General features: G+C 44.3%; 1 protein-coding gene across 7 annotated transcripts in view; it reads left to right on the plus strand.

Annotated features, from left to right (window-relative positions):
• Positions 1-15,861, plus strand: part of LOC311065027 (titin-like) — a 223,490-nt gene that overhangs the window by 28,757 nt on the left and 178,872 nt on the right. For all 7 annotated transcript variants that reach the window (XM_084085185.1, XM_084085189.1, XM_084085191.1 and 4 more), the window contains 12 exons: positions 260-520; positions 1,238-1,501; positions 2,171-2,431; positions 3,160-3,420; positions 3,863-4,123; positions 4,293-4,440; positions 4,939-5,107; positions 5,198-5,429; positions 6,046-6,330; positions 6,532-6,657; positions 7,130-7,318; positions 9,883-9,915. In XM_084085185.1, the coding sequence (XP_083941311.1) occupies positions 260-520; positions 1,238-1,501; positions 2,171-2,431; positions 3,160-3,420; positions 3,863-4,123; positions 4,293-4,440; positions 4,939-5,107; positions 5,198-5,429; positions 6,046-6,330; positions 6,532-6,657; positions 7,130-7,318; positions 9,883-9,915 (2,490 nt within the window). The remainder of the gene's footprint in view (positions 1-259; positions 521-1,237; positions 1,502-2,170; positions 2,432-3,159; positions 3,421-3,862; positions 4,124-4,292; positions 4,441-4,938; positions 5,108-5,197; positions 5,430-6,045; positions 6,331-6,531; positions 6,658-7,129; positions 7,319-9,882; positions 9,916-15,861) is intronic.

The following is a 15,861-nucleotide window of genomic DNA, read 5'->3' on the forward strand; positions in this document are numbered from 1 at the left end:
TAAGCTTTGTAGATCGGCTGTTTTAGTGTTTAAGTGTGTCTGTGTTTTTTTTTTATATACTGTAAATATTGAACCAATGAAAAGTATTAACAAGAGCTTGTGACACAAAACTAAAATAACTACGTTGGATAAAAAAAAAGTAGTGTAATGTAAAAAAAAAAGAAGCTAGATATGATTGAAAAATGCCAAAAAGAAAATCTGTATAATTCCACTTAAGCAAAATTAGCAATTTTCTATCTTTTTTTCCCCCTACCATTAGGTGGTGCTGTCACACGGCCCTTGAAGGACGTGACAGTGGCAGAGTCCCAGACAGCGCTGCTGGAGTGTGAGGTGGCCAACGCCAAAGCGGAGGGTCACTGGCTGAAGGACAACCAGATCGTGGACTTCAATGACAACGTGGAGAGTCAGGTGGACGGAGCGGTCCGACGCCTGGTCATCCGCATTACCAGACCCCAGGACGTGGGAGAGTACACCTACCAGGTGGCTACGTCCAAGACCTCAGCCAACCTCAGAGTGGAGGGTACGTATTGGACCGCTTACTCTCCTATACTTTTTTTTTTTTACTGCATTCTTGAGTAAAAAAAACGGAACGAAGGACATTAGGGCTGCATTTATAAATCGCTACACACATCAATGAATTGGCACGAGAATTAGTCTGATTAACGCTTAAGAACCTTTTTATATTTTGCATCGCGCTGCAATGCATTGTGAGCTTTAGGCCTGTCACAATTATTACATAATCGTCTAATCGCAATTATTTAGCATAATCGTCGAGTCGTAGAAAAGGAAAAAAAAGCAGAAATAGCAGATCTACAAGCTTACAACGTGTCACTTTGTGACGTGTTGTAAGCTTGTAAATCAGCTATTTCCGCTATTGAAAAAAATAAGCAAAAGTATGACATTATTAAATATGTCGGTAATTTCTTTGAATATTTAAGTTATTTGTCATATCTGCCCTGTCCAATTTTGGATTACGAAGCCTTAAAGGCAATCTGAAATTAAATTTGTATTCATATGTTCCAATGTATGAATCGCAAAAAAACGATTACATCGTTATTCGCAAGACAATTAATCGCCTACTTAAATTTGTAATCGTGGCGGCCCTAGTGAGCTTGTTGATCAGCAATTCTTTGGCTAAACGTTCCCCTCAGAATATGGACGCATGGGGTTGAAGTGGTTTAGTTCTATTATTACCGTATCGATCCAAAAAATTAAACCTCTTGGTCCTTTTTTGCAGCTGTGAAGGTGAAGAAGACGTTGAAGAACCAGACGGTGACAGAGACCCAGGCGGTGTCGTTCAGCCTGGAGCTGACGCACGCGGACGTGAAGGGAGCGCAGTGGATCAAGAACGGCGTGGAGCTCCGCACCGGAGACAAGTACGAGGTGACCTCGGAGGGCATCGTCCACACCCTGAAGGTCAAGAACTGCAACACCGCCGACGAGTCCGTCTACTCCTTCAAACTGGGCAAGCTGTCCGCCAGCGCCAGGCTCAACGTGGAGAGTGAGTACACTGTGCATATCATATTGTCGCTGTCGGGCAGAAACCTCTTATCTCCATATTCTAACTTTGTGTTTTTTGGGGTAAATTAACGCCCTGCTTGATCATACCACAGACAGCGTCACACAAAAGCATCAAAAGTAGCAGATCTACAAGCTCGAAATGTGGCGCAGCATTTTGACCTTGTGCTTTTATTCTATGAATAAGCTTGACTTAGCTTGAACTTTTGATAGATTTTGCGTATTTCTCTTCTCATCAGATCTTTTCTTAGTTTTGAAAACTGTTGAAGGAGCATTAATCACAGATTGAGAATCAGTCAAACTCATTAAGTGTGTTTTAGGTTTAAAGGAGTAGTTCACCCAATTTTTTCCTATCGATTAGTCACCCCATGGAGACTTGAATTCATGGATAGTTTTTTTGTTTTGGTCGCATTCCTACCGGTTCCGGTAGGAGACACAAAGGAGACCCTTTGAGTCTCCTACCGGAACCGCTGCTGGTCATCGATTACATTTTGGGGGTGAACTATCCCTTTAAAAAGGATATAAGGTAAAAGTAGTAAAGTAACTTTCTGGGAACTTAAAAATGTGTAGTTCAATCTAGCTGTGTCACAGTGAAAGCGCTCCAACCTCTGCTCTGTAAATAATCTGTGTGTGTTTCCTTTTTTTAAAATAGCTATCAAGATTGTGAAGAAGATAAAGGATGTGACATCACTGCTGGACGCCACGGCGTCCTTTGAGCTGAGCCTGTCTCACGACGACGTGCCCGTCAAATGGATGTTCAACAACGTGGAGCTGAAGGCCAGCGACAAGGTTAAGATCCAGTGTGAGAGGAAGGCCCACAAGCTGACCATCCAGAAGGTGGACAGCAGCAGTGCAGGAGAGTACACCGCTGTGGTGGGACACCTGCAGTGCAGCGCCGTGCTCATGGTGGAGGGTAAGGATTCAAGCACTCAAACCTGCTGTTACTTATAAAGGATTTTTTTTTTAAAATATATATTTTTTTATACTGTTTTAGAATCTGATCAGTCACATTTTTTGGCTTATTTATATAATTAGTTCTATGGTAGATTTTTAATTGTTTTTTAATCTGATTAAGTTATATATTAACAGTTTTTTTTATTGTGAGCACAATTTGGCCCCATCTAAAGTGTCTTTGGGTACTTAGAAAAGCGCTATATAAATTGGAGATATTATTATTAGTAGTAGTAGTATTATTGTCTTTATGTGAACCATAAAAATGACAAACCTAAACCTATTTATATATAATGTTTGAACATTTCTTGAAAAGATTGGAATATTTATTTTTAGTAAAATTTTTAAATTTGATTACAGCAATGCATTTATAATAGAAGGGAAATGTGCTTTGTAAGTCATACTTTTGAACACTTAAGTATTTACTTGGTAAATCTACTAGCATTTTTAAAAGCAAGTACTCCAGTACTTTTAACTCGAGTACAAATTCGACCGAGAAACTTTCTCTTGTAGAGTAATATTTGACCAGGAGTATCTATACTTTGACTCAAGTACTGGGGTTGAGTAGTTTGTTGACCACTGCTTCCAGCACGTCACCTTCTTCACGGCGCCATGACACCTCACCTAAAACAATGTTTCATAGCTACAGTACGTTTCATAACATTACGTTTTCATTTGATCCTATTCCAGCTCTGCGTGTCACCAAGCCTTTGAAGGACGTGTCTGTCCCAGAGACCCACGTGGCCACGTTTGAGTGTGAAACGTCCCATTTCAACGTGCCGTCCACCTGGCTGAAGAACGGAGTGGAGATCGAGATGAGCGAGAAGTTCAGGATCGTGGTCCAGGGCAAACTTCACCAGCTGAAGATCATGAATACAAGCAGGGAGGACTCTGCAGAATACACCTTCATCTGTGGAAACGACAGAGTGTCTGCAACGCTCACTGTCAGCCGTAAGTTCACCAACTAAGCACATTTGGTTCCTAACTAAATGAATAACCCCCTTAACACATTCACATTTTTTACCTTATATTGACGATCTTTGGAGAGCCGCGGGAGCCGCGATGTGTACACGGATGTAAACAAAGGGTGTCTGGGGGGTGGGGAGGGTCTCCTCTATCCACCGGAACAAAAACGTTTTGGGGATGACGTCACATCCGTCTATTCCTTCTCTCAGAGTCCAGGGATCATTCCTAAGTTGCATTAGAGCGCCCTCTTATGGAATTTTCAAAGAAAAATCTACGTCAATGGTGGTGAATGTGTTAAGGACCCCTGGAGGTCCCTAAAGCATTGAGAACCAATGCTTTCGGGCAAATTTGCCCAAATCACAAACCAGCGACATCTGGAGTCACAGCATTCAATAGGTCACCGATTTGTGCGCTTCTCTCCACACAGCTGTCCTGATCACCTCCATGCTGAAAGACCTGAACGCCAAGGAGAAAGACACCATCACGTTCGAGGTGAACGTCAACTACGAGAGCATCACCTACAAGTGGCTGAAGAACGGCGTGGAGATCAAGTCGTCGGACAGGTGCCAGGTCCGCAGCAAGCAGCTCACGCACTCGCTCACCATCAGAAACGTGCACTTCGGTGACGGAGGGGAGTACAAGTTTGTGGCCGGCGCCGCCGCTTCGTCAGCTAGCCTTTACGTTGAAGGTGAGAATTGTTTTACGAATCACAACTTTTATCCTTGCAAAGTCAATTAATGTATTATCGGTCACATTTATTACCTATCTATCTAGCCAATATTTACATAAGTGATTGATAGTGTATGTTTTTGTAGAGGATGTTAAATTAGTTTTGAAATGTATTTTTTGTGTCGCAGCTCGTTTGATTGAATTCACCAAGAAAATTAAAGACATCAAGATCACGGAGAAGAAGAAGGCTATTTTTGAATGTGAGGTTTCTGAGCCCAACATCCAGGTGATGTGGATGAAAGATGGACAGGAACTGGACTTGTCTGAAAAAGAGAGGTGAAGCAGGGCACACTTCATACTTACATCATACATACTGTATTGTGGCTGTTGAGTGGAAACCTTGAATGTCCAAAACCATAATTTTTCAGGAAATAGGAAAGGAATAACCTGTGTTCCAATGGATCTAATGTAGGCATTATTTATTCACAAGCTCTTGTTAATACTTTCCATCGGTTATATATTTATAAAACCCACAGACACACTTAACCGATTTCACTTTCAAGCTTGTGAGCTTGTAAGCTATTTTCGCTGCTCCTGTGCGACACTCTTGTACAGTACGTCGAAGTACGGCATTCCTTTACAAAAAACGAAAACATAAAAAGTTGAAACAACAAAGGTTTCTGTGCGACAGCAACAATATAATTGAAATAAATAAGAAGATGTTTTTGTTGTGTATTTCACTATATGAATTGCGTAACATAACGCACACTTCTGTCATAAATGAAACACTTTAAATGTTAGACTTTTGAACCAGCATGACGCTTTTGTTCACAGGTTCGTCGTGACAACAGAGAAGTTCTTGCACAGGCTGATGATCCAGACCGTTCGCTTGTCGGACGCCGGGGAATATTCGGTGGTGGCCGGCGCCAGCGTGTCCAAGGCTCAGCTGATCGTCGAGGGAAGAGACATCAGAATCTCTGAACCCGCAGAGAGGGAAATCACAGTGAGAAACATTTAGTTTCATTAGACTTAGTCGACTTTTCGATATCGAGGTGTTTTTCGTACTATAACAAGTGTATAAACTCACTTCCAGGTTGTTGAGAAACAGAGAGCGACCTTTGAGTTTGAGGTGAACGAGGATGATGTGGAGGGTCGATGGATGAGGAACGGAGTGGAGATCCAGTTCTCGGTGGAGGAGAGATTCAACTACGTGAACGTCAGGAAGATGCACCGCCTCACCATCTCCGAGACCTACAGGAGCGATGCTGGAGAATACACCTTCATCGCTGGAAAGAACCGCAGCACCATGAACCTGCGTGTCAACAGTAAGTCACATCCACCTTACCTCAGATCAGTTACTATAACTAATAACTAATCAGTTTAGCTATAAAACGGCTATTGACGAAGACCATTAAATGGAATGTTTGAGGAATGAGATTCACCCTCTACCTATGACGTTATGCTTTTGTATGTAATTGTCATGTGACATACAATAGCCTCTCTGGAGTGAAGTCATGGTATGTCCTCATATTGACTAATTATCTTTTAAATATATTCCATTAAACCAAACTCAACTCAAATATTCTTCATCTACATTAGACCAATTATTGGTAGTCGTTTAGCTCAGTGGTTCTCAACCAGTGGTCTAAAACAGTGGTCTAAATCTCATCAAATGGTGGTTCCGTGGCTCAAATCCCTAATAAATAATGGACCTTGATATGAAAAGGGTTGAAAACCACTGGTTTAGCTTACTTGCAACACGTAACCGTTTCAAAAAGGCTCAGAGGACCTACGTATTAATTGTACATAACATTACTCTATTAATGTCAGTTTCAAATACATTGATAAGAAACGTTTCATCTCAGTTATTTTATTCATCGAAAAGAGAGAAAGAATTAACTTATGTTGGTGGTTTGTCTCTCTCTTTCTCTCTCTCTCCAGTCCCTGAACCTCCTCAGATCATCCAGCACATGGAGCCTCAGTCTGTGGAGGCTGGGAAACCAGCCCGCTTCTCCGTGCAGGTGACCGGGATTCCACAGCCTCAGGTGTTCTGGTACAAGAACTCCCAGGCTTTGGCTCCCGGCTTCAAAGTCAAGTTCCTTCACGACGGGAACGAGCACACGCTGCTTCTGATCGAGGTTTTCCCGGAAGACGCAGCCGTCTACAACTGTGAGGCCAAGAACGATTATGGCACAGCGACAAGTACAGCATCACTCAACGTGGAAGGTACGGTATATACTGTAGAACAAAAAAACAGTTGTGTAAAGTAACTAAGTACATTTACTCAAGTACTGTACTTAAGTAAAAATGTTGAAGATCTTCCATTAGTGTTTAGTAGAGACTTGTTTGGACAGGGTATAGGTGTACAGGGTATTAACTGTGTGTGTGTGTGTGTGTGTGTGTGTGTGTGTGTGTGTGTGTGTTCAGTGTCTGAGGTGGTGTCTCCAGACACCGCTGTTCCCATGACTCCACCAGTCGTCATCTCTTCCATCGCCGACACCTCCGCCAAAGAGGGCGAGTCTGCCCGCTTCCAGTGCCGTGTCCGCGGAGACGGTAATTACGCGACCTTTTATATGCTATGCTCATCGAAACCGTACATACGTACTTCTTTCTATACTGTATGTTAGATTGACCACTTTAAAACCTAGTGTCCCTATTCTCTGGGGGCGAACATTTGGCGAAAATAGCCAACCTACAAGCTCACACGGTTTTAAGCGGTTAAATGTAGTCTTAAGTGATATTTCTTTGGTATCCTGGTACTGGTATCGTGACCTGAACATATATTTTCTGTTTACTAAAGAGCCGGAGAGATGGGGAGAGCCCTCTTACTGTACGAAAACTTTATAGCAGTGATTACCAGAATCAGAATATAGAGCTATTTAACACTTATTTTAACCAAAGAATATCACTTTCAACAAAAACTCAATAAGACATAATAATAAATATCAAAACAACAACTTTCAGTTTTTTGTCTGCGTTCTATCTTCCAATATTTGACCGCCTCGTTTACGTCTCTGCTCTCCAGACGTGAAAATCACCTGGTACCACGGGCAGAAGGAGGTGAAGCAGTCCGACGCCTGCAGGATCTCGCAGTTTGACGACAGCTGTCAGCTGGAGATCAACAGGGTTTACCCCGAGGACGAGGGACAGTACACCTGCATGGCCGAGAACAAGTCGGGCGCCGTGTCCTGTGCCGCTATGCTCCGAATGGAGGGTGAGTGTCACTGTCAACGTCGTCTACGATGCATCTACCGCGTTACTGTACCTGCTCTGACAGTGTGTTCTCTGCTATGAGTCGATGTATGGCTGGGCAATATATCCATATTAATCATCATATCCTTTATTTAAACCAGGTAAAATTCTCATTGTGATTAAAAATGTCGTTTTCGAAGAGTGACCCGGGCCAAGAGAGCACTGTGAAACTTTGTTACAACAATAACATGCAAACAATAGAAAACAATACAAGTATCACACACTGCAAACGAGTGAACACAATATCCAGTTCTAGTGCAAAATCAGCGTCAAGAACTAAAATGGTCAAGATAATGTACATAGCCACGTGCAGCAGTTGACACATTTAAAAGCAATCACATTTGCCAATAATACTCATCTCTCCATTCTTTATTATATTGATATTGTGATATGAGACTAGATATTGCCTGTGATTTTGGATATAATATCGTGATATGGCATCTTAAGTGTTATCTTTTCCTGGTTTTAATCATTTAAGCCCTATAAAAATAACCCCAAATCGAAAAGAATATTATTACCATCACAATACGATATCGTCAACATTTCGACATTGAGGTGTTTGGTCAGACATTGATGACTTTTATCCCCATATCGCCCAGCCCTAAGTTGACGTATTCGTACGCCACGACGCTGAAGACATTGCTTCCTTTCAGGGACAAAACACGCCATGGACATCTCCATCGCCAGTCTAAAGAAACCTTCTATTGGCCAAAAGCCCACGTTCGCCCACCCCATAACGAGCTGCAGCGTGGTGCACGGGGAGGTGGCTAGGTTTCACGCTTGTGTGGCCAGCACGCCCAAGCCACAGATCAGCTGGTTTCACAACCAGCTGCCCGTTCAGCCCTCAAAGAACGTGGTGTTTCACTTCGATGAGACCACGAACACGGCCACGCTGATCATAGTGGACGCGTTCTCGGAGCACGCCGGCCAGTACACGTGCAGGGCGTCAAACAGTGCCGGAGAGGCGGCGTGCTCTGCTACGCTGACCGTAACCAAACATGAAGGTAAAACTTCTGGATTCCGGAAGCCGCCCCCCCTCCTCCTACCAATCACAACCCTTACCCACCGGAACTAAACGAGGTTCCGCTGAACCCATCATCCCTCGTCCTTATATGGTCGCTGTTGCTGTGGAAACCTTGTATGTCCAAAACTGAGACTTTACAGGGATTTGAAAAAAAGCTAAGAAAAATTACTTATGTAGTTATTACTTATGTAATGTAGACTTAACAACTTTCAATGTTTCCATAATCGAGAAAGTAGAAGATCTACAAGCTCCACAACGGGACACATTGTGAGCTTGTAAATTGTCTATTTCCGCTACTTTTGCATGATGTAGTAGGGCATTAATAAGAAGTTGAAATATGGAGATACAAGGTTTCTGCCCGACAGCAACGATATTCACTTCCAGCACTCCTCGTTTGGGTTCACTTCCAGCTGACAAATTCCACCATCCATCCTTGTCTGAGTTTCTATGAGCCATACTAATGTCACGAGCACCATTGTTCGACAGAACGTCATCTTCTCTTCTCTTCTCCACCGCAGTTCTTCTCTTCATACTCTACAGCAGTGCTTTTCAAACTGTCTTTGCCCATGGCACACCTGTACTCATGGCCAAAAGGGCAGATCTGCAAGCTTACATTGTGTCCCATCGTGACACTTATGAGCTTGTAGAGCTGCTATTTTCATTATATTTTAAAGTTTGTGGAAAATGGTAAAGGATAAATTGGAATAGGGAATAGTTGAAAGTAATTAAAAAAAAAATATATATAGTATAGAATTTGCATCTGTATTGGGGAATGATTGTGCAGTAGTAAATATAACAACAATTCATAACTTTCTGTATACAGTAGTTATGAATAACTTCCAAGGCACACCTTGACTTGTGTCATGGCACAGCGTCTGAGAAGCACTGCTCTGTACGTATTAAACCTCCACCCTCCATCCATGTTCTCCTCTCTCCACTGGGGGAGTCCATTTGAGTCCCCAGGTGATGCCAGTCTCTGGACCTTGCATGAAACTCACCTGTACCCTCTTTCCTCCTTGACAGAAACCCCTCAGCTTTGTTTTATTGATCTCCACCTTTCCGAAACTCTATTATTTGTTTAGATTGTTTTGGTTGTTGACCGAATTTCCTGGTTTCTTGATATTCTGCATTCCTAGTGGGTTGTCATGATACAGGAGACTCTTTTCCTGCATAGGTTGGGTCCCAGCCTGCATTACAAGTCATGAAAAAGGACTATATTGTTGCTGTCAGGTGAAAACCTTGTATGTCCAAAACAATTACTTTTCAGGAAATGGGGGAAAACAAACCTGTTTAATGAATTGACATATGTACATACAAGGTTTCCGCCCGACAGCGACAATATGACATTATTGGTCTACAGGTCTGAAGTCTGTTCATTAGGAATACTGTCCTGTAAGCAGAAGATTGCAGGTTCGATACCCAGGCGTGTGTGCTCCTTCAGTGGCTCCTCTAAGCTTTCTTTCCACACTGTTCTAATGGGATCTCTCTTCTTTCTTTCACAGGGACTCAAGCCAAAATAGCGGAAGAAGTCCAAGGTAGGCATGACACATTTTATTATTAGTATTATTATTAGTATTACATACAGTACACAAATCATAACCATTTTCAACATATGTACTGGAAAGAAACAGTTCAACCAAATATTTCCTTTTGGAAGTAGTCTATTAATGACTAACATTGTAATCCAAGCCTTTGCGTCTTAAAAGAAAGTTTCCATTAGTGATTTATGAATGACTAAAACAGAGGGGAAATTATTACGGGAATGGCATTGACCATGAGTGTTTGGATTATGCTTTACCAGTTACTTTAGACCACTCTCAGGAAATTAAAAACATGTCATTTGGTTGAACTGACCCTTTAACAAAAATCTTAATGACCAGAATGCATGTCATATCTGTACCATATCTGTCATGAAGAATTGTGATTCTGTATTATTGAATATGCTGTATTGTTGAGAATATGCCATCATTTCTCTCAGGAGAGCACTGACAGACATGCTTGTACCAATTTTGAAAACTTGAGGTTTGCATCCATCAAAAACTCTCTTTTTGGCATGATGGAAAACGTGCAGGATGTGTATCTTTTAAAGCTTAAAAGATATGGAAGGAGACACATCATTTCTCTGTTGCACCTGGAACTGATGACTTCCTCCTGCAAAATATTTCTTAGACTGGCTTGCAGATAGTGGGATGTGATTCCTGTGGTTTGCACTCTAAATAACACCAGTAAACTATATTAGTTCGAATAAACGCCTTCTCACTCAATTCTAGAGCTTCTTTATGGGCAAGTTTAAACGATAACAATCTGATGTAAATATTGGAGGGCTATATTGATCGGTGTGTGCATCGTTTGTCCCTCTAAGTCTGAGGATTAGAAAGGGCGTTTATTCTCCTGTCTGCAAGTCAGGTAAGGAATATTATACCCTGAGGCAAAAATCTATACTCTCAAAGAGACGCCAGTTTATTCTGGAAACATTTACTGCTTCTTTAATTCAAAAGTAATTTGTTTTGAAGAAATTTCCACAGAAGAAGGATCAAAACCTCCAGCAGGTTTCTTATAAAACGAATCAAGTCTTGCGTTTATTCGAACAAATATGGTGAGTGACACTGTTATTTTCTATGGCTTTTTTTGTCTTGCAGCATGCATTTAATATTTCCATTAATGATTCATTCAAATTCCTTTGCCTTTCTCTTTGAACGCCCTGGGGCTGTGTTGTACTGACGTCTGTGTCTCCTTTCTGTTCGCAGACATGTTTTACAGTAAAGAGAGCAGATCGGACGTCACCAGAAACCGGCAGCTCCGAGGAGCCTTCTCAGACACCGAAGACTGCTTGGATCACGGGCTGGTTTCAGCCAATCGTTGCGAAAGTAGGACATCCTCTGTCACGTCGTGGACAGAAAACATGAAACCCTCATTCACTAAAAAACTAAAGTTCCAGTCAGTGCTGGAGGGGGACCCAGCAACACTCAAGTGTAAGTTGGTGGCCTCTCCCCCGCCAACCATACTGTGGTTCCATAATAACAAGCAAATTAATAATAAAGAACGCAGGCGTAGGATCTGTACCGAGAGCAGAATGCACATGCACACCAGCAGCCTGATTATTGACTGTATTATAGAGAAGGACTCGGGTAGTTACAAGGTTATGGCCTTCAACACAGAAGGTTCTGCGGACACAACAGCATCACTGCTAGTGTCACTGAGAGAAGAGCAGTCTGCTAATTACCTGAGCTTTGTCAAGCGCACGGCCAGTGCTCATGAAAGCATAGACTCCATGGTGGAGCAGAGGAAGGAGAGGAAGATCAGGGTGGATCTCAGGTGTGTCGGGTCTCCGTTTGATAAAATGACGAAGGTCCACCAGGGCAGGTCCAGATCTAAGAATTCACTTGTGCGTAGTGTGCTCTTTAGGACCGACTCGCCGTCCAAAGAGAGAGACTCTGAAACTGAGAAACCGCAAAAGCGAGAGAGACTGGAAACTGCCTCAGAGCGGGGCCGGTCTCCTCCCCCGATGTTTGAGAGGGCTGAGCGTGAGCGGTTTAATGACAGGATGAGTGATATATACTGTGACAGGCGGACTGGCGGCAGGTTCAGTGACAAATTCAGTGACAGGTGTAGTGACAGATACAGCGACAGGTTTAGTGACACCGAGAGCCTTCACAACGAGGTGAGAGCTAAACTCACCACGCTGCAGAAGGCTGTCAAACACAAGAAGAGGATGTCTGTCTCAACCATGTCCTCCTCTGAGTTTGACCTGGAGTCAGTAGCCAGTGAGTCCAGCTATGCAGACTACGTAGACAGGCTGAGGGTCAAGCCCGCCTCTCTGTCTGATGTGCCTACCTTCAACTTTAACCGACCCTTTGACCAGGGAGATGGTCGTAGGGAGGGTCATGGTAGGAGCTCAGGTCCTCCGTCTCAGAGTGGATCTCAGAGTGGAGAGTCGTCCCAGCGTCGCGCCAGGCACTCGTTTGAACCCCAGTCGAGAAATCGGGCCATTCGGTTGATGAAAGGGGAGCTTGATGATACTGTGTCGCCTCGGCAGAGAGAGAGGTTGTCTGGTAAAATGTATTCAGAGACTGCAGCGGAGTCGCAGGTAGACGTTGAAGCAGATGAGCTTCATCGTGAGGTCACTAAGGTTAAGATGGAGGGTGCAGAGATGGAAGTGGGTCAGACTGAAGTGGCGTACACAGAGTCCACTGAATACAGTGAGAAAAGAGAAGCTGTTGGTATGGTGTTGGCTGGGGAGAAATCACCTAGACTGAAGCCATATAGATCGAAGAACGGGAGGATGCTTAGCGATCCAAACACAGAAGAGGTTAAAGTGAGAGATGAAGATGAGCCTGCAGAGAAGAGTCTGGACGAAGCTGCCATGGAGTGTGAGGAGAAACTCCTCGCTCTTCGCATCCGGAAATGGCAGCACGGTATGCGGATGTCACAGGATGAGACATTTGAACCTGAAACTGATCTCCCCTTGCCAGTAGAGCCACCGTACATCGAGCATGAGGAAGTGGTAGAGAAAAGAACTGCTGTAGAAGTAGAGGCTTCAGTCCCTTCCTTCCAGAAATCCCCCAGAATTAGATCTAGGTCATCAGAACCTGAAGTATTGCCACTGACTAGATCACCACGGATGAAATCAAGAGCAGAGGAAGTAGAGGCTGTCTCTTCTTCACAGGTTCAGACATCTCAGGGTATGGAAAGCATCTCAGCTGAGAAATCCCCTAGAATGAGAAGCAGGTCATCAGACATCGAAGCTGAAGCACCTGCCACTGTAGCCCAGAAATCACCTAGAATGAAACCATTATTTGAAAAGACAAGAGAGGAGCGTGAGCTCCAGCTGTCTATGGAAAACATCTCTGAGTTGAAGGCTGAGACAGAGCAGTTTATCAGTGAAGAGGAGGCCCTGGCACAGAGGATTATGAAATGGCAGCACGATGTTCAGACTGAACAAGAACAGGCCGTGGAGGTTGAGTCAGACTGGGTGGAGCCTTCTCCGGATAGATCATCCAAAGAGAAGTTCCTCCTCAGTCAGTCGGTTCCAGCAGGGTTCCAGGATGAGCAGGATGAGCATCTAAGGTGGCCGCCAGCCCAGGAGCTGGCCACAGAGGGCCGTGAGACCAGGTTGCAGACAGACAGCGAGTACTTTGTCAGTGAGGAGGAGGCATTGGCTCAGCGCCTCCTGAATTGGCAAGAGGATGTTTTAGAACAAGAAGAGGTGGTTGAACTGGAGCCGGAATGGGCTCTAGATCAACAAGAACAACACCCAAAATCTGCTGCTGGCTTGGCTCATGTTGATATGACTGGTCGTACTATTAGAAGGCGCTCTCCAGGTATTCCTGTTGAGAGCTTTGAACTCGCTCAGGCTGACACTAGCCATCGTAAATTGCCCAGAGAGGCGTCACCAGTGAGGAGGCGTTCACCAAGCTCACAGGAGAGCCTGGAGAGAGCAGAGAGGAGGAACAGGGAGGAGCATGCTATGACTGCGGATAAAAGCAGCAGTCAGCGTTTCCAAGCTGAGGTAAGAGTAGATCGAAAAGTAGGAGAAGAAAGGGAAGCGTCAGGCGAGGGTGTTCAGATGAGACAGAATGTGAGGGGAGATGAGAGAAGGAGCAGAGAAGAGATGATGATGAATAGGAGTGCACACATAATAGATGAGCACCTTGAATTTGGAATGGCAAGGAAGTCAGCACAGGAGAGCAAGAAAATAACAACAGGTGATAAAGCAGTGATCGACTCTCGTCCAACGTTTGTGAAAGAAATTTCACCCCTTAAAGTAAAGATCGGCGAGATGTCCGAGTTTATCTGCCACTTCCATGGCGACCCTAAGCCAACAGTCACCTGGCTCAAAGATGGTCACCCACTAGCGCACAACCCAGATTATGATATTATGAACAAATCTAATGAATCAAAGCTCACAGTCTATTACCCCACCACAGACCATGAGGGAACATTTGACTGTGCCATCACCAACAAACATGGTAAAGCCATCTGCAGTGCCACTTTGGAGATCTGTGATGAGAAACTGGTGAGAACCTCAGGGGCCACCCAGCAGAAGGTAATAGTGACAGAGGACACAGCGGCAAGTCAGGAATGTGTGGAGAGGATGGTGGATGAGGAGCTTGGGTACTACATGGACACGGGGAAAGCCACACTCCATGTGCCCGAGGCGGTCATTCGCAAACCCGGCCGCTCCGATGACTCCTACGACTCCTCCCCTGTGGAGATCAGAGTCACAGCTCCCACACCTGTCCCTGAAATGGCAGAGGAAGGTGGCAGGGATAGGGCTCCAATCGTTTTTGAAGATAATATCTCGGATGTGCCTGGTGATGAGGCCGCATCTCAGACTGTAAAACACAAGTTTACATTTTCCTTTGATGTTGTTGGGGAGGCCCCTCATGTGGTCACTGAGTTAGAGAACATCAGCTGCCCAGAGGGTGAGACTGCTGAGTTGGAATGTGTAGTTGCGGGAGAACCGAGACCGGATGTTGTATGGTATCATGATGATGTTTGCCTTAAGAGTCCCTCTGGACAATACAGAGTTGAGGAGCATGACAGAAATTACAGGTTATGCATTGATAACTTCACATACATCAACGCTGGGGTTTATAAATGTGTTGCCAGGAATAAGCTGGGAGAGGTTGCGAGCGTCGCCGATGTATCTTTCCAAATTGCTGAGCCTGTTCAGTTTTCAGAGGGTGGAGTAGCATTAGAAGGTGACAATTTCATCCCTTCACCTGTTGGTATAACAGGAAGTGTCAGGAAATCAGCTGCATCTAGCAGTTCACAGAGTACAGGACAGGGGCTGGCCAAAGTGTCAAAAACCAAACCAGGTTTGTCCAGAGAACCTCCAGTTATATCTGGCTGCGGTCTGCAGTCGTCCGCTGCTGTAATCAAAGTTTCTCAGATCAAACAGGCATTTGAGTCAGACTCGCCCGTAGCATTCACGTCCTCTCCTCCCCCAGAGGAGCAGAGGAAAGAGTCTGTATTCCCTGAGGAGTTTATCCCAGCAGTGGCCAGTACCACTGAACAGCAGGAAGAGATAACTACTGAGCTAGGAAAAGGCAGTGATATAATTCCTGCTCCTGAGAATTTCCAGCCTCTACAGTTTGTAGGGGAAGTGCAGGAGTCACCAGAGCTGGTCAGACCTCGTGCTCTACTGCCTGAGAAACCTGCACATATCGAGGCAGGTTTATTAGAGGAGATGGCAAGAGAGGATGGTGTTCGTACATTTGAAAAAACCAGCAGCTTCATACCTTTCCAGTGTGAGAGAGCTCCAGCAGCAAAGCGCTCTACTGGTGCTGCACTTCCAGTCAGTGGGGTGGTTAAGCCTAAAGTAAGTGCTGAGAAACAGAAAACCTCTGTCAGATCTGGTCTGGTTCGCAGTGAGGCTAAAGACATCAGTGAGGACGTGACTGGTCTTATTGAGGAGCTTGAGGAGACAGACCAAGTTAAATATGTGAGTGAAGGGGCTTCATATGTCAGTGAGGAGC

The sequence above is a fragment of the Gymnoscopelus microlampas genome, assembly GCF_963454915.1.
Source record: "Gymnoscopelus microlampas genome assembly, chromosome: 17".
Classification (NCBI taxonomy): domain Eukaryota; kingdom Metazoa; phylum Chordata; class Actinopteri; order Myctophiformes; family Myctophidae; genus Gymnoscopelus; species Gymnoscopelus microlampas.